This window comes from Engystomops pustulosus, chromosome 6 (assembly GCF_040894005.1).
Source record: "Engystomops pustulosus chromosome 6, aEngPut4.maternal, whole genome shotgun sequence".
Classification (NCBI taxonomy): Eukaryota; Metazoa; Chordata; class Amphibia; order Anura; family Leptodactylidae; genus Engystomops; species Engystomops pustulosus.
Window position 1 is genome coordinate 173,316,119 of NC_092416.1, and position 23,199 is coordinate 173,339,317.

The following is a 23,199-nucleotide window of genomic DNA, read 5'->3' on the forward strand; positions in this document are numbered from 1 at the left end:
GTGGAGGCGCTCGTATCTGACAGTGATCAATTAGTCTGCAGCACGTCATCCGTGCGTTCAGCATCCAGCGCCGCCAGCTCCGTGGATCGTCAGTGCACCTCAGCGGCCCGGCGTGGTCCTCCGCATCATCTCTATTATGTAGCGTCTCCGGCACAATGTGGAGGAAGCTCTTTTATGTTTCCAGCTGCAGGCTCTTAATATATCCTGAGGCAGCGTTAACACCCGGGGTCCAAAGCCTTCACTGCCTTAAAGGGATGAAGAGGAACAAACCCGTATAAACGGCGCCAAATGATTCCCAGCTGCGCAAGGATTCACAATACTGCATGATGGCGTCCTATAGAATCCGTCATACAGATCTAATAATATTACCGCCTGAACCATTATATCATTCCTACTGGTAATATTATACCCTCAGTCTATTATATATTAACCTGTTCCGGTCTGGGAAAGCTTTGTCACCAGCGCAGTAGATTGATCACTAATAAGTTTTTAATTTGGCACCACCCATCAGATTATAACATCATAAGGGATTGTTATATTGTCATTGAATCAGGTCTGCTATGGGGCACTACTCATTAAAAACAAAGTATTAAATTGTATGCAGAAGCTGTTTGTGCTGGCTTATAGAGGGGCATCACACAAGAGCAGTAGAGAGACTGCAGAGAGCAGGAGAGGGGTGGTGGAGAGACTGCAGAGGAGGAGGAGAGAGCAGGGGTGGTGGAGAGACTGCAGAGGAGGAGAGAGCAGGGGTGGTGGAGAGACTGCAGAGGAGGAGGAGAGAGCAGGGGGGGTGGAGAGACTGCAGAGGAGGAGAGAGCAGGGGTGGTGGAGAGACTGCAGAGGAGGAGAGAGCAGGGGTGGTGGAGAGACTGCAGAGGAGGAGAGAGCAGGGGTGGTGGAGAGACTGCAGAGGAGGAGAGAGCAGGGGTGGTGGAGAGACTGCAGAGGAGGAGAGAGCAGGGGTGGTGGAGAGACTGCAGAGGAGGAGAGAGCAGGGGTGGTGGAGAGACTGCAGAGGAGGAGAGAGCAGGGGTGGTGGAGAGACTGCAGAGGAGGAGAGAGCAGGGGTGGTGGAGAGACTGCAGAGGAGGAGAGAGCAGGGGTGGTGGAGAGACTGCAGAGGAGGAGAGAGCAGGGGTGGTGGAGAGACTGCAGAGGAGGAGAGAGCAGGGGTGGTGGAGAGACTGCAGAGGAGGAGAGAGCAGGGGTGGTGGAGAGACTGCAGAGGAGGAGAGAGCAGGGGTGGTGGAGAGACTGCAGAGGAGGAGAGAGCAGGGGTGGTGGAGAGACTGCAGAGGAGGAGAGAGCAGGGGTGGTGGAGAGACTGCAGAGGAGGAGAGAGCAGGGGTGGTGGACGGACTGCAGGGAGGTGGAGATGGCAGGGGCGGTGGAGAGACTGCAGGCAGGAGAGAGCAGTGTTGGTGGAGAGACTGCTTAGGGGGGAGAAAGCAGGGGTGGTGGAGAGACTGCAGGGAGGTGGAGATGGCAGGGACGGTGGAGAGACTGCAGAGAGGAGGAGGAGAGAGCATGGCTGCTGGAGAGACTGCAGAGAGGAGGAGAGAGCAGGGGTGGTGGAGAGACTGCAGAGAGGAGGAGGAGAGAGCATGGCTGCTGGAGAGACTGCAGAGAGGAGGAGAGAGCAGGGGTGGTGGAGAGACGGCAGAGAGGAGGAGGAGAGCAGGGGTGGTGGAGAGACGGCAGAGAGGAGGAGGAGAGAGCAGGGGTGGTGGAGAGACGGCAGAGAGGAGGAGGAGGGAGCAGGGGTGCTGGAGAGACTGTAGAGAGGAGGAGAGAGCAGGGGTGGTGGAGAGACGGCAGAGAGGAGGAGGAGAGAGCAGGGGTGCAGGAGAGACTGCAGAGAGGAGGAGGAGAGAGCAGGGGTGCAGGAGAGACGGCAGAGAGGAGGAGGAGAGAGCAGGGGTGGTGGAGAGACGGCAGAGGAGGAGGAGAGAGCAGGGGTGGTGGAGAGACGGCAGAGAGGAGGAGGAGAGAGCTGGGGTGGAGGAGAGACGGCAGAGAGGAGGAGGAGAGAGCTGGGGTGCAGGAGAGACTGCAGAGAGGAGGAGGAGAGAGCAGGGGTGCAGGAGAGACTGCAGAGAGGAGGAGGAGAGAGCTGGGGTGCAGGAGAGACTGCAGAGAGGAGGAGGAGAGAGCAGGGGTGGTGGAGAGACGGCAGAGAGGAGGAGGAGAGAGCAGGGGTGGAGGAGAGACTGCAGAGAGGAGGAGGAGGGAGCAGGGGTGCAGGAGAGACTGCAGAGAGGAGGAGGAGGGAGCAGGGGTGCAGGAGAGACTGCAGAGAGGAGGAGGAGGAGAGAGCAGGGGTGCTGGAGAGACTGCAGAGAGGAGGAGGAGGAGAGAGCAGGGGTGGTGAAGATTGTGTAAGATGGAGGAGACGCAGAATAAATCAAGGTAGTTGCTAGAGATGGGGGTTGAGACTATAGGGAGGAGGGGAGACAGACAATAGGGAGCAGGGCTGTAGAGACTAGATGCTGGAGGAGAGAATGATCAGAGCAAGGACTGGTGGGAGGAGGAGATGGACCAGGGCAGGAGATGAGACTGCACAATACTACACATTACTGTACAGGGCACCAAGAAGATGAAGCAGGAGGGACTCTGCCCCCCCATGGTGTTTACTCTGGGGGTATTATCCCAGGATTTGTAATACTACATTGTATTTCCGTAGGGAAAATGTGGAATCTGATTTAAAGTGACCTGTCCCCTCCTACCTGCCCCACATCTCTAGACGCCTCTCTATGGTGTCCTGCACAATCGGGATTCTGTAGCTCCCAGCGGTCCTGAGTTGTCGCTTCTGTCAATTCTGGAACCCAATATGCTAAGTAGGCTCGTTTATGTCAAGTGGGCAGTCCCGAGAGCATGGCACCACCCACCTGACAATTGAGAGCCCAAATAGCTTAGTTGATACTAAATTTACCTGCACTGATTGCTCAGGAACGATGGGGGCTGGAACTAGGGAAGCTCCTCCTATTAAAGGGGATGAAAGGAGGTTAGAGGTCGTCTTTAAATCCTCACCATGTCTACTCCACATTACATACAAAGAGACCTGACATATTCTTCATGTAGTGAAATATTTATTAAGGGTGGGTCCGTGCCCTGGAAGATGGGGGGGCTGCAGGATCCGTGACGGCGGACACCACCCTCCTACAACATGACTGAAGATGACTTCGGGTTTGTGATGAAAGATCTTCTCTCCTATGGTTGAAGGGTTAATAATCTCCCGTCACATGGAAGGAGAATAAGCTGGCTGTCGGTGTGAGCGGCGAGGTGGCGGCGTATGCGCCTGTGTGCCGTCCCCCCCCCCCCTCTAGTAATGGAGATACACTGCAGCCTTAATCAAATATCCATCAGCTCAAGCAAACATCTCGCCTCACCTCGGGGGCTGATTTATATGGAGGCTCATGTACATCACACTCCATAACATTTCTGCTATACAGAGTATTAGTCACCCGTATGAAGAACCTGCCAGGAATCCATTGATCAAAATCTGTGCCGAGCGCGCGTGCTTCCGAGTGCCTGGTAATGAGCCGGAGATCAGCCCCCTCCTGTCCATAATACAGCCTGATAATATAGTCCCTGCTTTCTATTCATCACCACTTCCCCATCTCTGCTTGCTGTGAGTGAATGGGATCTTTTAAAGGGACTTTCCAACACACAGAATAACCCCCTGAGAGCCGGGTGTACGAAGGCTTGTATGTAGTTCATTACAAGGGGGGAGGAGGGAATGCAGCTGCATCTCGTAGGGTTGCTGTCACACAGTGCTGTTTTGCACCGTTTTCGAACAGACTGAAAACACGTGCGTTTTTGTATGTTTACCATGTTTGAATCTGTTAACTTAATTTCTAGAAGTGCAGGCAGCTGTGAAATGGATTAAAACCAGCCAAACGCATGGTAAACATACAAAAACGCACGTGTTTTCAGTCCGTTTTAAAACGGACCAAGAACGCAGCCGCAGCTTGTGTCTACTTCATTAGAAGAGGATAGGAGAGGGGATATTATGGCAGCTTATATGTGATTCATTAGAAGCAGCAACGAGGGGGGTGCAGCTGCAGCTTGTATCCAATTCATTAAAAGGGGAGAGGAAGGGATGCAGCTGCAGCTTGTATCTAATAGAAGTAGAGAGGAGGGGATGCAGCTGCAGCTTGTATCTAATAGGAGTAGAGAGGAGGGGATGTAGATGCAGATTGTATCTATAGCGTAAGAGGAGGTAGAGGGCATGCTGTTGTAGCTTCTGTAATTTCTTAGGGCAAGGAGGGGATGCAGCTGCAGCTTGTATCTAATTCATTAGAATGGGAGAGGGAGTGGAGGGGATGCTGTGGCAGGTTGTGTGTAATTCACTAAAATGGGCAAAGAGGGGCTCCAGATTGCATCTAGTTTATTAGGATTAGAGGAGAGGGGCTGCAGCTTGTATCTAGTTTCTTAGGATTAGAAGGGAGGGGCTGCATCTTGCAGCTAGTTTATTAGGATTAGAAGGGAGGGGCTGCAGCTTGCATCTAGTTTATTAGGATTAGAAGGGAGGGGCTGCAGCTTGTATCCAGTTTATGAGGATTAGAAGGGAGGGGCTGCATCTTGCAGCTAGTTTATGAGGATTAGAAGGGAGGGGCTGCAGCTTGCAGCTAGTTTATTAGGATTAGAAGGGAGGGGCTGTAGCTTGTATCTAGTTTATTAGGATTAGAAGGGAGGGGCTGCAGCTTGCAGCTAGTTTATTAGGATTAGAAGGGAGGGGCTGCAGCTTGCATCTAGTTTATGAGGATTAGGAGGGAGGGGCTGCAGCTTGCATCTAGTTTATGAGGATTAGGAGGGAGAGGCTGCAGCTTGCATCTAGTTTATGAGTATTAGGAGGGAGGGGCTGCAGCTTGCATCTAGTTTATTAGGATTAGAAGGGAGGGGCTGCAGCTTGTATCTAGTTTATTAGGATTAGAAGGGAGGGGCTGCATCTTGCAGCTAGTTTATTAGGATTAGAAGGGAGGGGCTGCATCTTGCAGCTAGTTTATTAGGATTAGAAGGGAGGGGTTGCATCTTGCAGCTAGTTTATTAGGATTAGAAGGGAGGGACTGCAGCTTGTATCTAGTTTATTAGGATTAGAAGGGAGGGGCTGCAGCTTGTTTATTAGGATTAGAAGGGAGGGGCTGCAGCTTGCATCTAGTTTATTAGGATTAGAAGGGAGGGGCTGCAGCTTGCATCTAGTTTATGAGGATTAGGAGGGAGGGGCTGCAGCTTGCATCTAGTTTATTAGGATTAGGAGGGAGGGGCTGCAGCTTGCATCTAGTTTATTAGGATTAGGAGGGAGGGGCTGCAGCTTGCAGCTAGTTTATTAGGATTAGAAGGGAGGGGCTGCCGCTTGCAGCTAGTTTATTAGGATTAGAAGGGAGGGGCTGCATCTTGCAGCTAGTTTATTAGGATTAGAAGGGAGGGGCTGCATCTTGCAGCTAGTTTATTAGAATTAGAAGGGAGGGGCTGCAGCTTGTATCTAGTTTATTAGGATTAGAAGGGAGGGGCTGCTGCTTGCAGCTAGTTTATTAGGATTAGAAGGGAGGGGCTGCAGCTTGCATCTAGTTTATTAGGATTAGAAGGGAGGGGCTGCATCTTGCATCTAGTTTATGAGGATTAGGAGGGAGGGGCTGCAGCTTGCATCTAGTTTATGAGGATTAGGAGGGAGGGGCTGCAGCTTGCATCTAGTTTATTAGGATTAGGAGGGAGGGGCTGCAGCTTGCAGCTAGTTTATTAGGATTAGGAGGGAGGGGCTGCAGCTTGCTGCTAGTTTATTAGGATTAGAAGGGAGGGGCTGCAGCTTGCATCTAGTTTATTAGGATTAGAAGGGAGGGGCTGCAGCTTGCAGCTAGTTTATTAGGATTAGAAGGGAGGGGCTGCATCTTGCAGCTAGTTTATTAGAATTAGAAGGGAGGGGCTGCAGCTTGTATCTAGTTTATTAGGATTAGAAGGGAGGGGCTGCAGCTTGCAGCTAGTTTATGAGGGTTAGGAGGGAGGGGCTGCAGCTTGCAGCTAGTTTATGAGGATTAGGAGGGAGGGGCTGCAGCTTGCATCTAGTTTATGAGGATTAGGAGGGAGGGGCTGCAGCTTGCATCTAGTTTATGAGGATTAGGAGGGAGGGGCTGCAGCTTGCATCTAGTTTATGAGGATTAGGAGGGAGGGGCTGCAGCTGGCATCTAGTTTATGAGGATTAGAAGGGAGGGGCTGCAGCTTGTATTTTATTCATTTGATCAGCTATTTGAAGAGACTACAGCATTCACACAACCACAGCACCATACGTGGTAAGGTGGCCGGGCTTGATATTTAATAGGTTTTCTTACCGGTTTTCTTTTACTATTTGTTCTGTACGTTCCTTATGTATTTTAATTCCTGAAAATCATGTGGGGTCCCCCCCCTTCCCTCATTAAATAAAGCAGAATTTACATTTACATCTGGAGTGATCAAATCACGTGGAGTCGATCCCCGTGTTAAACAATTAATCTGGCGTTATTACACTCGTCATCCCAATTAGGCACGTGATCACATGGTATAGAGCGGCGGTGGCCGCGGTGGGTCCCCGCATAATGAGTAACACGCTGCTAATCCTTTCCCAAAGAACAGATAATCTGAGGGGATGTGATATTTAGTGCCAGGATTATAGGACAAATGCATGAAATTAATATTTATACCCGGCTGCTTGTTGGATATTATATGGATATTATCCGGCTCCCTCGCGCTACAACACAACAAGGCGCGTCAGTCAGTGGACAAGTGGACAAGTCCAATAATGCTACATGCACAGTACTGTGTCTCTTCTTGCTGCAGTGTTCTGCATACTATTGCGCATGCGCTGACTGGTCCAATCATACTACATGCACAGTACTGTGTCTCTTCTTGCTGCAGTGTACTGTATACTATTGCGCATACGCTGAAAGGTCCAATCATACTACATGCACAGTATTGTCTCTTCTTTCTGCAGTGTACTGTATACTATTGCGCTTGCGCTGACTGGTCCAATCATGCTACATGCACAGTACTGTGTCTCTTCTTGCTGAAGTGATCTGCATACTACATGCACAGTACTGTCTGTGCTTGTGGCATTATGTACAGTATTGTGCATGCTCTGACTGGGCCAATCATACTACATGCACAGGACGGTGTCTGTTCTTGCTGCAGTGTACTCCATACTATTGCGCATGCGCTAACGGGCCCAATCACGCTACAAGCACGGTACTGTGTCTGTTCTTGCCGCAGTGTTCTGTACAGTATTGTGCATGCACTGTCTGGGCCAATCTTACTACATGCACAATATAAAGTCTGTTCTCATCACAGTCTCCTGTATAGTATTGCGCTTGCGCTGACTGGTCCGACTGCCTGCACAATACTGTCTGTCCTATGACTTGGCCTCCAGCCACTGTATATGAAACCGTTGGCACAAGTGCAAGACATGTTTCACTCATTCTACACAAACTTTCAAAAGAGAATCCCATTGTGTTATAACTTATTTCCTTGTATTTGGTATAACGTTAACTTTATCTCTTCCGTTGTAGGTTTTGTATGCAGAAAAGCGTCAAACTTGTGCCTGGCGTCACTCTGGACCTCATTGAGAAGTAAGTAAAGGTTTCATCATCCAGTATTTTTCAGTAATTTTATGCACAAGAGTGAGGTCATTGAATGCAGCTGATACTAATTGGGGAGACTTTAGGAAACGGGGTCATGGGGTCCATGATCCCCTTTGACTTGATTGTTCACTTCACCATTTGTTATGGTTCTAGGTATCTAAAAGAGAGTCTATTGTGTTCCGGAAGCCTCTGATCCCAGAAACCTGAGTTTAAACCCCTTAGATGCCACAGTTGTTATGGACCAAGGCATCTAAGGGTTTTTAGATGTCAGTTGTCCCCTCTGTAAGACATTGGCTTCCCGGAAATGGAAATGTAATTGCAAGGTGCTAATGTTGTTATATGACTCATGGAGGCCCCAATATGTAATACAATAGTAATAATTCTTTATTTGCAATGTAACAAAAAACAAGGAATATTTGTGCATTTTGCACCCCCACTTCTGCAGTCACAGGACGTCTAGTCTGTTCAATTCCCCTGAAATCCTACATTTACAGCCACAGGATAAGACATAACTGTTCGACTTGGTACAACCCCTTTAAGGCCTGGCACAGGCTGGTCATGAAGTTCTTGAGGAACACAGATGGGAATTCTTCACCTCGTAATCCATTGTAGAGCGTCTTAGGTCCCCCTGTGTTGTCATATCCACTGACATGGCTCCCAGACAGCTCACAATATATGAGCGTATAGTCCCAGCTCGGAAGTGGTCGGCGGTGCTCAGGACAAGCTCACCTTGTCTTCAGAAGAGAATCTCTCATCGCCCAAAGCCCCGAGAGCGACCTGGAAAAAGATAATTGGTTTTAGAGGAGTCGGCCTCGGGAGACGGAGCAGGTTCAGATTAATTAGAGACGTCCATGAACAGAGGGGCTTGGAGGGAATTATTCATCGTCCGGATAGGGCCGTAATCCAAAATCTGCTAACTCTTCCATTCCTGCATTAGGTTGAGACTCGAAATGTTAACCTTTTCCAGCCCTTTGCTATGGGTTGGCTCTGAATTAACTGAAGAATACTGGATTTTGGAGTTAGTTGGTGTTTTTGAGGTTTGCTTCAATATTTTTTGGCCCTTTAGTCTTCTATTACCTTGGAATAGACCAGTAGTGTTTGCCGAATAATGAAACCACACCACACAACATCTTATGGTGAGGTCTACGGCTGCATCTTGACACCAGTGCTGGAAAGTGTCCTACCACATGATGAGAACAGAGGTCTCAAGTTTCCCTTTTTGGACAGAGAAGAAGTCCCCGTAGGTTGTAAGTTCTTTCATAAAACTGGTGGAATCCGTATGCCAGTTTAAAAATTTGGGATTCCAGTGGTTTGATACTTTCAAGTAGTCATCCAACTTAGATTTTTTGGAGGTCATAGGTCTCTATCACCCGGCTGAAGCCAACCTGATAATTTGGTGGCTTAGAGTCCATTATGTAGGGGGTTTTTTTTACCACAAGACTGGAGTTCTCAAACTTCAAGAGGATGGTGGCCCCTGAAGTGTATCATGCAATCATATCTTGGTGCATGTACCCAACCATGAAATCCTTCACCTGCTCCCAGCATGTCCTGTAGAAGTATCTCAGTATTTTTACGTTGTATCCATTCAAATGGAACATTTCAAGGATTGTTCAGTGATCACAACCATTTGGACCCCCCTAGTGATGATACATCTATCACCTTGTAAGCCTCTTTAAAGCTACAAATATATCTAACCATGCGGATCCTAAAGTTGATGGACTCTAAACAGAGTGAACGTTCATTGGTCACACATGGTCCACCATATTTGACCATACCTTTTGAGCTTCTCCAAGGAGGACTCGTATCTAAATAAGAAGGCCCATGTCATCTGGAACCTTCATGGGTCTACTGTATCGCCCTATAGTTCTGATGGTAATGTTTTTCTTAAAGTACAGTGAAGGATAAGACATCTGCTGATTTATAAGTAGGGCTACATGTCCCTTTAAGCAGAAATATTACACGATGCACCTCTAACCCTTAACAAATTCCCTTAATCAAAAGAAATCTCCTTAAGTCGCGGCGCGGATCAGTCTCGGAGCTGCTGCCGCAGTGGCTTCTGATCTCCGCTGCCATTCTGCAGCTTCAGGCTTTGTTCTACCTCCTGATTATTTGGGGAATTTGAGAAAACCCGGACTCAGCAATGTAAATTTTTTTTCTTTTTTTTTTTCTTTTTCCAATAACGACATTATGTCAATGAGGGAAGAGCGTGGAGAACGGCTTGTTTGGCTTCAACAACCTCAACTAATATTGGTTTGTTTTATTCCCCCTACTCTTAATTGCTTGGCTGCGGCGGAGTGCGGCTACATGAGTCTGAGACGAGGCTTGAGGACATATATTAGCCACGTTGGCAGTTTTACGTGTCATCAAGGGAGGTGGATCATTACCATTAGTGTTGATGTGGGATCTATAGGTGCTTAACCCGTAGCTAAAAGCTAAGCAATTAGAATGTGGCCGCCTCGTTGTCTGTCCTTGTATGCGGCTACTGGGATGGGGCCTATTCCACCAAGCTATACAAGGAATAGGCATCGGGACCCCGGCAACCTCTACTTCCGCTTCGATCTCCTGTTATTCCCTCTCTAGGGTACAGACCCCATAATGACCCATTGATGGACTTTACCGTAAATCCCCTTTAATTACTTTAAGTATCTTTAAAGGTATTGTCATGAAGCCCAGAGAAACCATCCACTTCCCATAGGAGATTATTGGTTGTTATTGGAAGGAGCGGATCTGTCGTGGTTCTAGGAAAGGTTCCTATGTGAAACATCCGCCTGCTACGATGATACGGTCTGGCGATCTTTGGTACTAACTGCTTGGCCAAAATTACTGCTGGTCATGGGACCTGCTTCGATCTGACCTCCCGTTACCATGGATCGTCAATTCCTTGTACATTACCTGTGACATCCCATGGTCTAATTGAGCCGCCCCAAGCCGTCCACAGAGAAGATCAGATTACCACTGTGCCATTGGAGTCGCATCGCATGGCCAATACCCAGGGTGCACCGCACCAATCATTTGCATACTAATAAAAGTATTGACTTCCCTGCAATCTGGACAAAGTTTTTCTTTATAAAGACATGTTTATGATACAGGACCCCTTCACCTACAAGGATCATACTTAGTAATCATGTGACCCGGAGCGGAAAAATTCCCTTTAAATAACAGTATTTTGGCATTGTGCACGTGTGATATATCCCCTTTAAGAAAAAAAAAATCTTGTATTTGTGCATAAATCACATCTGTTATAGGACTGGCCTCATATTGTGGTAACAATTACATTTAAGTCTAACCCCCCCCCTTCCCCAACCCACGTATGTAGATTACCAGGTGGAGATGGTGAATTTATTGCCGCATTTCAGATATAATGAGAGAAATATCTGCATCATGTTCCCCCCGAGCTGTGACCCCCCGTTGCTAGAATCTACTTATTTTATATTTGAACTAATTACGCATACATTAGCGGCATTGTTCATCTCTTCAGTAGACGTGTGTCAGCGTATGGGCACGGGGAAAAGGGATGAAATTTACCCGTAAATTCCCAACCACGAAATCAGAAGACGACAACCAAGAATTTTAAAGTGCGACTCCGTTTCTTATAGAAATGGTGAAGTTATTTTTATCATATTTTCTAAGAACTCTTAATATTACTCCCATGATGCTTTGTTGTAGAGCACATAATAGAATCTATTCAGTGGGTGGAGCTTAATCCCGTGCTCTTTATCGTCCTTTGGTTTATAATGTACTTTATAACGTCTGGTAAGGCGGCAGCTGGTTTTCGACAACCCTTAGAAGGACAAATATTTTTCTAATAAATGGTGGCACTTACTTGCACCATTGCAAATAGGATTAGCTTACACTATTCTACTGCCCCCTTTTCCATGGCAAAACACAGTAAGGTAATACAGATTGTAAGAGAGCGACCTTGGATTTTCAGCTATAAATCGATAAGACATTTTTTAATTTTTTTTTTATTTTATGCATTTATATATATCACAACAATTCAAAAACATCATTCGAAGAACTTAAAAATTGGGCTCTACTCTGGAACAAAAATAAGTAAACCCTTACTAATTTCAAAGGAATTTGATGCTGCTATTCGAATTCCTTTGAGCGTCAGCAGGTGTAACCACCTGTATAATAGCAGAAGTTTAGAAAAATTTGTGCGTGCCAGGGACAAAAGACATCAGTAAGGATCTACCCTCTGGATAGAGGATTAATTGGTCATTGGTGGGAGTTAATATCTACCTGTACTTCCCGGTTGCCTATGTGGGGCCACTTCTTTCATTGTAACTTTCCAGTCTAGCCGCCACCAATAGAGAAGTTAACCTGAAGCTCAAACATACAACTGGGGCTTAGATGAACAGGTTTGGTTTAGGAGTATAAGGGCACGTTTTAGGTGCCCGAACCCAGTGACACGTTCCCTATAAGTTTCTTAGCAAGTGAACAAGTTTCCATCAAAAGATTGTAGACCTCTGAATGTCAGCGATCCAGCAATGACAGAAATGCGATGACCTATAAATCCAATGTTTATAGCTGTAGGCTTCCCCACAGCAAAACTTTGCCCAGAGGCTATTGATGCCGGAGCTGGTAAGAAAGGCTAGAGTTAATACCACGCTGGCGTTGCTTGTAGTGGGCATTTAATAGGGACTCTTGGGTCTCTTTGTAGGTGACATTAGATGGGTCGTTCCATAACTGGTTAGTAAAAGTGCCCTCCTGGACTTGTGGGCACACAATGTAAGGGGCTGGTATCGGTGGTAATAGATTGGTTGCTGCAGTCTTCAGCGCTACCGTACTTGTTGGGTGTGCCCAAGAGTACAAGAGTAGGCTGTGGTAAGATAATGGGCACTGATAAATTTGGGGTTCCCCACTGTGCAAAATTGTATGGATGAGCCATAGCATAGATTTTGTAGGTACCGCAGGACCTACGTGGGGTGGGATGTGTGAGGAGCAAGTGGTCAGCCAGTTCTTTTGAAGCTCACTTGTGTTAAGTGGCTAAATTGGGCATGAGGCCAGTGAAGATGGACACACCTAAGCTAAGGGCAACTCAAAAATGTCAGGATGTGTGGGCAGAATGCCCCTCGAAACAGGACGCCTGTGGAGGAGTGGGAATCTCTCCGGGGATCACCTTGGTGAGGTGGTGCATAGACTCGGGAGCAATTGCAATCTAAGAACTTTAGGAGCCTATATGAGAAAATTGATAAACAATAAATTAGGGGCCTAGGACAGATTTTACGTGGGAGCTCAGCAGCCTCAATTGTGTTCTCTGGAAAGACCCCTTTGACTTGAGGTTTAGGCCCTTTGTCGACAAACAATTCGCTGTTAATAGCTGAAAATAGTTATTTATTTTTGCCTTTTACAACTTGACTGTCCTTGTGCCTCGATATGGATAATGTGTATGTGGGGGGGGGGGGGGGAGCAGGTAGTCACCTGTGAAACTTCGTCCAACACAACGGGGTCAGATATTCCTGTAAGAACCATTACTTAGTACTACTACTCCCACAGGGCACCTGGAAACTCACTTTATAGAATGAACGTTGCGTGTGCATCTTGCTATGAATGACAAGGTAAGGACAATCTTCAAGGGTCTCCCAAGGTGTCCTTGAGACGTGACATGACCATACGTATGACGGTACTGTATATATTCTTTGGTGTGGGTAGGCGGTTCCTTATGGGACTGAAAATTGATCTGAAAGCCAGAGGTGGCCTGCGCGGCCCTTACCCATTGATCAACTTTCCCCACTGCTACTGTAGTTGGGCACGTAGTGAAGGGTGAAGGGCGCGAAGTGAAGTCACATATGATGATCACTATAGGATGAAGCGGGGGTGGTGTGACTCACACTTATATGGTGTCATTGGACCTTTGAACCCTCCTGCTTGGCTCCGGGAGCATGAGTGGGGGGGGAAAGGAGTGGGAAATATTGATCCAAGATCCGGGGGCATGAAGATATTGTGTTAGCGGAGAATGCGGAGCCGCGTGTGGCTTATTGCCTTTCTGATTCTGAAGAGGTCTTCTTGCTTACAAGACTCCCGTTCTGATCAATATAGCATTCGTATGGCGAGGAGAGTGATGGCGTAATCCACACGACAACTGCTCAAAGGAGTAGCAATACGTTAAAAAATCTTTCTATATATACAAAAACAGCCGCACACCTGCTGCAGCTTTTACTCTGAGTATATGTGGAGGGGCTGTGGACAGGACAGAGCATGGCTGACGTATTGGGGGTCATTTACTAAGGGCCCGAATCGCCACAGATTACAATGGAAATTTTGCTTAATTCCATCTTGCTAGGTGTTGGATTACATGGAAGTCTATGGAGAGAGGAGGGGGGTCTGTGAGAAGTCTATTGGCTGTACCGCAGTCACATGCTCTGATCTCCGTGTAACGGCACATCCTCAACACACTCGGCATTCGCAGAGGCGCCAACAGTCGTATCCCGAAACCTCCTTTAAGATTGTCCATTGAGAATACGTGATTACAATGCCCAGATCTGAGGACCCTCATCCTCCCCGTGGTATATAGTCCAATCCCTTTGCACCCCCCACCCTCACGGTCCCTCGCAATCTTCGGTTCGTCTCTCGCGGTCGCTGCTCTTCGTCATTCCCGAGTTAATTAACTCCTCGCAATGACTTTTATTCAATGAATGTTTTGAATATTTATGACCTGAAATGAGATCATTATATTATATTACGGTCTATTATCAATGTCAGGGATAAGAGGCAGCGCTCATCGCTCCACTCGCAGAAACCCGCTGCGTTCCGACAACCTCTTTTACAAGACTTTGCGGCCTACGCGGGTTTTACGAGTAATCACTTTTATAGGACAGTTCACACATTTCCCTGGTAGCATTGGTGAAATTTAAAGGGGATGGTCACAAATAATTTGTGGCCGTAGTAATAGACGGATTACTTGGCGCCCGTCATGGGGTTAAGTTGTGACCACAGAAGCTCCTGCATATCATAGAGGTTCCTCCGAATCTGGGTCATTTATCTCCATCTTACAAGACCCCTCTTTGTTGAGATTTCTCATTGATTTCTAGCTGTTTAGAGTGCACGCTGTGTGGAGAGCGCTCTCTTTTACTCTTTGCTGTTGTGCTTTTATCTGTCTTTGCTGACATCATCTCTGTCTTTGAAGTTTGCTTTGTTGCTTTCTCTTTGCACTCTTGTCCCCATAGGTCCCCGGTCTCTCTTTTATTCTCCTTTGCTCGCTCTCATTTGATTTCTTTTACTTTATTACTATGTCAGTCTCACTCATACAAGATCTCTTTTTTTCCCTCTTGTCTTGTTTGGTCTCTTGTCTCTATTTTTCTGTTGCTTTCGCTCTGTCTCTTTTCTGAGTTTTCCTGGTTTCTGTCTTGCGGTCTCTGTTCCAGGCACTCTCTAGGTCGTTATCACTTGACCCATCTTGCTCTCTCCCTCTCTCTTGATCCCTGCCTTGCGCTTGCTCTCTCCCTCTTTCTCGGTCCCTGCCTTGCGCGCTCGCTCTCTCTAGGTTTCTGCCTTGCTCGCTCTCTCTCTCGCTCCCTGCCTTGCTCACTCTCTCTCTCGCTCCCTGCCTTGCTCGCTCTCTCTCTCGCTCCCTGCCTTGCTCACTCTCTCTCTCGGTCCCTGCCTTGCGCTTGCTCTCTCTCTCGGTCCCTGCCTTGCGCTTGCTCTCTCCCGCTCTCTCAGTCCCTGCCTTGCGTGCTCGCTCTCTCTCTCTCGGTCCCTGCCTTGCTCGCTCTCTCTCTCTCGGTCCCTGCCTTGCTCGCTCTCTCTCTCTCGGTCCCTGCCTTGCTCGCTCTCTCTCTCTTGGTCCCTGCCTTGCTCGCTCTCTCTCTCTCGGTCCCTGCCGCGCTCGCTCTCTCTCTCTTGGTCCCTGCCTTGCTCGCTCTCTCTCTCTCTTGGTCCCTGCCGCGCTCGCTCTCTCTCTCTCGGTCCCTGCCGCGCTCGCTCTCTCTCTCTCTCGGTCCCTGCCGCGCTCGCTCTCTCTCTCTCTCGGTCCCTGCCGCGCTCGCTCTCTCTCTCTCTCGGTCCCTGCCGCGCTCGCTCTCTCTCTCTCTCGGTCCCTGCCGCGCTCGCTCTCTCTCTCTCTCGGTCCCTGCCGCGCTCGCTCTCTCTCTCTCTCGGTCCCTGCCGCGCTCGCTCTCTCTCTCTCTCGGTCCCTGCCGCGCTCGCTCTCTCTCTCTCTCGGTCCCTGCCGCGCTCGCTCTCTCTCTCTCTCGGTCCCTGCCGCGCTTGCTCTCTCTCTCTCGGTCCCTGCCGCGCTCGCTTGTTCTCTGCTTGTTAGTTTGCTTTCTCGCTCTCAAGGTCGTCTCCTCCCTTGCTCGCGCTCTCTCCCTCTGGTGTTATTAATGTGTGCAGTCTCTTACACCAATCTGAAATAAAGTCCCTATAAAACGGATGTTCTCGTGCAGACGCGTGTTCACACTCGGCACATCTATCCTTATCCCTGCACCTTGTGAGATTAGTGAGATTGTGTACAAGCCTTTGTTGTTCAGCACAAGCTGCGCTGATATCCTGCCCTGACATTTACTGAACATCGGCCGTCTATTTATTTGGGTTATCTCCCCGGCGCAGCCCGCGTCCCTGCACGTCTTATGTCAGCAGCTGCATTATTCCACCTGTCGTTCTCTGCACGCGCCATTGTTACGAGAGACCGGAGAGTCCGGAAGACACAGGCGGCGCCCATCAGTCAGGATCTGCCAGCCAGAAGGACGACCTTAAAGAGAACATCTGTCCCGGCCATAATCCCTGTCCTAAATTCTTTTGCCGCTGCTCTTCTTTTTTAAAACCTTTGTGATTAGAGCCCCGGATGCAGATGTGTCTGTGTTGTAAAGGGGTTAAACTCTGTGCCGTCGTTACACGTAGGCGGGCGACGTTCATCACATTGCGGCTTTCACCTGAGAGTTAATGCATCTCCGAGTCCAATAGTTCAGCGTGTTCCCGTCACCATGCTGTGGGTTAATAAATCTTTGCAGCGGCGCTGGCGAATGAGTGGCGGGAGCGTACGCCGGATCCCCGCAATCTGCCGGAAAACATTGCATGCTGCTCTGGAATATCCCCCCTCCCCTCCCTCGCCCTTCTTAAATATCCAACATTTTTTCCCCCCGACGCGTCCTACAAATATCAATTAACAGAGTGGCACTCCATCTGCGTCCCCGCGCCGCTGCCTGGACACCCGGGGAGCCGTAATTCACCATTTCGGATGACTTTTAAAGCGGCGGCGCAGTTTGTTTTGCAATTAGGAAGCAAAAGCGTTGGGGGAAATTGCTCCGGAGCCGACTCTTAACCTCTTCAGATGGAAAGGCGGCTGCCCACTGCTCAGAAGGAGAATATACAAGTAATGCTGGTGGAACAAGCGGCCTCATAGGTAAATAGTAATAATCGGCACGCCCCAGGGTGTAACCACGTGGGGCACCGGCAGAGTAATAGTCAGGGAAGTTCGAGATGACGTGGGAAACGCACAAGTCTACTTCACATTCACACATCGCAGTCAAAAGGCTAATGCGACCAGATTAGTCAATTTATCCGTAAAGCGAGGCCCATTAGGACGATCAGCGCGAGGACAAGAGCAGCGACGGCCCAGTCATCGGGGATGAGAGGATGTCAGGTATTATCCAGGGCTCTGTGTGCTCTCACCGCGTCATGTGCCGGCAAGGATGCTGCTATAGGGGGCGTAAATGGTGTCATCCGTCCAGTCCCTATAAACAGGGGGGCCCTGTTATCGATTTTTGCACTAGGAATTTCGTGTTAGGACCTGTCCCCATCTGCGGTTCGGCTTCCATTTTGCATTTTCATTTTTTTAAAAAACATATTGTAATTTAAACAGTTGTAACATTTTTAATGGAACCATTTTTTTAAAAAAACGGACACATTACTTTCTGTTAGTGTCAGTTTGCGTCTTACTTTTGTTTTGTTTTTTTGGTATTCCAACTATCTGCTCAAGTAACGGAAGGTCTAACGGAAGATGGATAATAACGGATACCAGTGAAAGTTAATTGAAATCGATGAGTAAAAAATCGGATCCGCAGTTCATCCGTTTTTTAAGTGGAAGCCTGAACGCAGACGGCGGCTGGCCTTTCCCCCCTCTCGTTATTCCTTATCCTGCTGTGTGAATAGAATGGCAGGACGGCAGTGATGACTGACACGCGCGCAGATACGCGTCATGAGAATATTACAGAATGGACGTCACACAGGACGCACGTGGAAATCCAGCTTCATTGCGTTTGGAATGCGAGTAGATCATACGGCAGCAATGACTACTACATGTTATAGAGATGATGTGAGATAGCGACCTACTGCCCCCTACAGGCCGCCGCCAGCCAAACATAATGATGAGATTAACGAACACATATGGCAGAGGTGCCGAATGTTCCAGCGCCGTCCAGATGTTATCGGGTTTATTCTGCGAGCGCAAGAGAACATGAAATTACTGATGCATCCAGCCATGCGCAATGCAGGCAACACACAGGGGTTACGGCACGGGCTCCCCGGAGCCCCCATAGACTATTCCCGACAGTGGGCACATTTCTGGGTCCGTACATGATCTGGGATACAAAAGAAGAAGAGTTAAAGGGGTTTCTTCTTCAGACAGCCCCTTTAAATTGCTGTACTGAATCTGTAGTCTTCTCCTTATACCGGAACTATAAATGGCAAATGAAATTTGTTTCGGTGGGGGGGAACATTAAAGAATTTCCAACCTTACTTTGGCTGCTAGAACTATAAAGTCCTAAAAACTACCAATATTATTAGTTCTGTTAATGACCTATAGAAATGGATGCTTGGATTTTCCGCAGTGGTGGTTAAATGATTAAATTTCGGCTGTCTACAGTCACCACTAGGGGGAGCGTGGACGCTAACTGCATAGAGATTCCTTTATATATGTGTTTTAACTGATGTATTTTAAAGAGGTTTTCCTGGATTTTTGAGCTGTTGTCCGGCATTAGAAAACCAAGGATATGTTCTACCAAAAAAAAAACGTGCCACCAGGGTCACATTTTGCGCAATTGTTTTGTGGTTTTTCAGCTGCAATACCGCACATAACCTGCAGCCAACAGCGGCGCTGTAGCCATTCACTTGACAGTATGATATAAAAATGACATCATTATAAAACATTCGGAAGTGTATTTGATTTTCCTTGTCTGCTGAAGTCCTCTGTGCTGCTGTGGCTTTTCTAAATCATTTTATGATGGACACAATCGACTTTTAATTGACCTTTAAAATATTTTAATTGACAGTACTGATTTCCTGCTGTGTCCCTAATGAGCCGTAGATTGATTTTCTGAAATACTCTGTGCTGCTGTGATTATGCGATGCAGCGGGGACACAGATGATGGGTGACTGTCTGTGATTGTTCAGGGAGATTACTACATGATGATTTTTTTCTTCTTGCCTTGTCTTACATCTCATGCTTGACTTGTGCAGGATTCCCGGCCGTCTGAATGACAGGAGGACGCCCCTCGGGGAGCTCAACTGGATCTTCACAGCAATTACTGACACGATAGCATGGAACGTGCTGCCACGAGGTAGGACAGCAGCCGCAGCCGTCATCCTGCTGACGTGTGCTCCCCCGGATATCACACTGTAACATGTGGCTGCGGTCAAGGGCACCCGGGCTTATCTCCCAAATCCCATCCCAGCCGCTCACCCCTCGCTCCGCTCCAGGATCATGTCACAGGCGTCACCGGGCAAATTGTGCTTCTAATCTGGGAGAAGGGGACAGGGAACGTTCCCATCTCCATAAACCTCTGCTCATTAATCCTCTCCCAGTAATTTATAGACTCCTCAAAATAGTCTCTTACATCAAGTGATATGACTAATAACCTAATATCACTGCGTACATACCCCAGAGCTGCACTCACTATTCTGCTGCTGGTGCAGTCACTGTGTACATACATGACATTACTTATCCTGTACTGATCCTGAGTTACATCCTGTATTATACCCCAGAGCTGCACTCACTATTCTGCTGGTGCAGTCACTGTGTACATACATGACATTACTTATCCTGTACTGATCCTGAGTTACATCCTGTATAATACTCCAGAGCTGCACTCACTATTCTGCTGGTGCAGTCACTGTGTACATACATGACATTACTTATCCTGTACTGATCCTGAGTTACATCCTGTATTATACTCCAGAGCTGCACTCACTATTCTGCTGCTGGTGTAGTCACTGTGTACATACATGACATTACTTATCCTGTACTGATCCTGAGTTACATCCTGTATTATACTCCAGAGCTGCACTCACTATTCTGCTGCTGGTGCAGTCACTGTGTACATACATGACATTACTTATCCTGTACTGATCCTGAGTTACATCTTGTATTATACTCCAGAGCTGCACTCACTATTCTGGTGCTGGTGTAGTCACTGTGTACATACATGACATTACTTATCCTGTACTGATCCTGAGTTACATCCTGTATTATACCCCAGAGCTGCACTCACTATTCTGCTGCTGGTGCAGTCACTGTGTACATACATGACATTACTTATCCTGTACTGATCCTGAGTTACATCCTGTATTATACCCCAGAGCTGCACTCACTATTCTGCTGCTGGTGCAGTCACTGTGTACATACATGACATTACTTATCCTGTACTGATCCTGAGTTACATCCTGTATTATACCCCAGAGCTGCACTCACTATTCTGCTGCTGGTGCAGTCACTGGACATACATGACATTACTTATCCTGTACTGATCCTGAGTTACATCCTGTATTATACTCCAGAGCTGCACTCACTATTCTGCTGCTGGGGCAGTCAGTGTACATACATGACATTACTTATCCTGTACTGATCCTGAGTTACATCCTGTATTATACTCCAGAGCTGCACTCACTATTCTGCTGCTGGTGCAGTCACTGTGTACATACATGACATTACTTATCCTGTACTGATCCTGAGTTACATCCTGTATTATACTCCAGAGCTGCACTCACTATTCTGCTGCTGGTGCAGTCACTGTGTACATACATGACATTACTTATCCTGTACTGATCCTGAGTTACATCCTGTATTATACTCCAGAGCTGCACTCACTTTTCTGCTGCTGGTGCAGTCACTGTGTACATACATGACATTACTTATCCTGTACTGATCCTGAGTTACATCCTGTATTATACCCCAGAGCTGCACTCACTATTCTGCTGCTGGTGCAGTCACTATGTATATACATGACATTACTTATCCTGTACTGAACCTGAGTTATATCCTGTATTATACTCCAGAGCTGCACTCACTATTCTGCTGCTGGTGCAGTCACTGTGTACATACATGACATTACTTATCCTGTACTGATCCTGAGTTACATCCTGTATTATACTCCAGAGCTGCACTCACTATTCTACTGGTGGTGTCACTGTGTACATACATGACATTACTTATCCTGTACTGATCCTGAGTTACATCCTGTATTATACTCCAGAGCTGCACTCACTATTCTGCTGCTGGTGCAGTCACTGCGTACATACCCCAGAGCTGCACTCACTATTCTGCTGCTGGTGCAGTCACTGTGTACATACATGACATTACTTATCCTGTACTGATCCTGAGTTACATCCTGTATTATACCCCAGAGCTGCACTCACTATTCTGCTGCTGGTGCAGTCACTGTGTACATACATGACATTACTTATCCTGTACTGATCCTGAGTTACATCCTGTATTATACTCCAGAGCTGCACTCACTATTCTACTGGTGGTGTCACTGTGTACATACATGACATTACTTATCCTGTACTGATCCTGAGTTACATCCTGTATTATACTCCAGAGCTGCACTCACTATTCTGCTGCTGGTGCAGTCACTGCGTACATACCCCAGACCTGCACTCACTATTCTGCTGCTGGTGCAGTCACTGTGTACATACATGACATTACTTATCCTGTACTGATCCTGAGTTACATCCTCTATTATACTCCAGAGCTGCACTCACTATTCTGCTGCTGGGGCAGTCACTGCGTACATACCCCAGACCTGCACTCACTATTCTGCTGCTGGTGCAGTCACTGTGTACATACATGACATTACTTCTCCTGTACTGATCCTGAGTTACATCCTGTATTATACCCCAGAGCTGCACTCACTATTCTGCTGCTGGTGCAGTCACTGTGTACATACATGACATTACTTATCCTGTACTGATCCTGAGTTACATCCTGTATTATACTCCAGAGCTGCACTCACTATTCTGCTGCTGGTGCAGTCACTGTGTACATACATGACATTACTTATCCTGTACTGAACCTGAGTTACATCCTGTATTATACTCCAGAGCTGCACTCACTATTCTGCTGCTGGTGCAGTCACTGTGTACATACGTGACATTACTTATCCTGTACTGATCCTGAGTTACATCCTGTATTATACTCCAGAGCTGCACTCACTATTCTGCTGCTGGTGCAGTCACTGTGTACATACATGACATTACTTATCCTGTACTGATCCTGAGTTACATCCTGTATTATACTCCAGAGCTGCACTCACTATTCTGCTGCTGGTGCAGTCACTGTGTACATACATGACATTACTTATCCTGTACTAATCCTGAGTTACATCCTGTATTATACTCCAGAGCTGCACTCACTATTCTGCTGCTGGTGCAGTCACTGTGTACATACATGACATTACTTATCCTGTACTAATCCTGAGTAACATCTTGTATTATACCCCAGAGCTGCACTCACTATTCTGCTGCTGGTGCAGTCACTGTGTACATACATGACATTACTTCTCCTGTACTGATCCTGAGTTACATCCTGTATTATACTCCAGAGCTGCACTCACTATTCTGCTGCTGGTGCAGTCACTGTGTACATACATGACATTACTTATCCTGTACTGATCCTGAGTTACATCCTGTATTATACTCCAGAGCTGCACTCACTATTCTGCTGGTGAGTACATTAGATTAATAATGTATTGTGTTCTCTTCCCCCCAGATCTGTTTCAGAAGTTATTCCGGCAGGATCTCCTTGTTGCCAGTTTGTTCCGCAACTTTCTGTTGGCAGAGCGGATAATGAGGTCCTATAACTGTACACCAGTAAGCAGCCCCCGGCTGCCCCCTACCTTCATGCACGCCATGTGGTAAGTCCCTATACACCTCCCCTGGCCTATCCTACATAGCAGAGCTGTGTGTGCTGCGGTATCATGATCAGGAGGATGATCTGTAATGTTCCGGGGATGTGTCCGGGGAGAATATCCTCTTCCGGTGGCTGGAGATTACCATCAGTTGGACGCGGCTCCATTGATTTTTGATCATTTTTTCTTAGAAGTCTTAAAAGGAGATTTACCTTTAATCTTGGCAAGAGAAACCCAATCCGCTGTCACTCACTGCCTTCCGGAGCTCAGCGCCGCGACCTTGACGTGCCGGAGCGCACACAGCGACCTACATAGCTGAGCCCATCGTACGGCAGGTCCCGCTGCCCGGCCCTTCATGGATTGGGTCACTTTAGTTATAAAAGCTGAGCGCGTGTCCCTTTAACTGCGAGATTAGGACAAAGCTTCTTATAGGGGATCAATGCACAGAGTTATGTAATAGGTGGATGTAGCAGAGCCGGGTTACACTCCATGGAATAGACTCACAGCAGCACAGAGGATTTCAG

General features: G+C 47.6%; 1 protein-coding gene across 2 annotated transcripts in view; it reads left to right on the top strand.

The window, feature by feature from the left end:
* RPTOR (regulatory associated protein of MTOR complex 1) overlaps positions 1-23,199 on the top strand; it is a 171,744-nt gene that overhangs the window by 122,658 nt on the left and 25,887 nt on the right. For both annotated transcript variants that reach the window (XM_072112476.1, XM_072112477.1), the window contains exons 7-9: positions 7,536-7,595; positions 19,008-19,108; positions 22,537-22,681. In XM_072112476.1, coding sequence (XP_071968577.1) covers positions 7,536-7,595; positions 19,008-19,108; positions 22,537-22,681 — 306 coding nt within the window. The remainder of the gene's footprint in view (positions 1-7,535; positions 7,596-19,007; positions 19,109-22,536; positions 22,682-23,199) is intronic.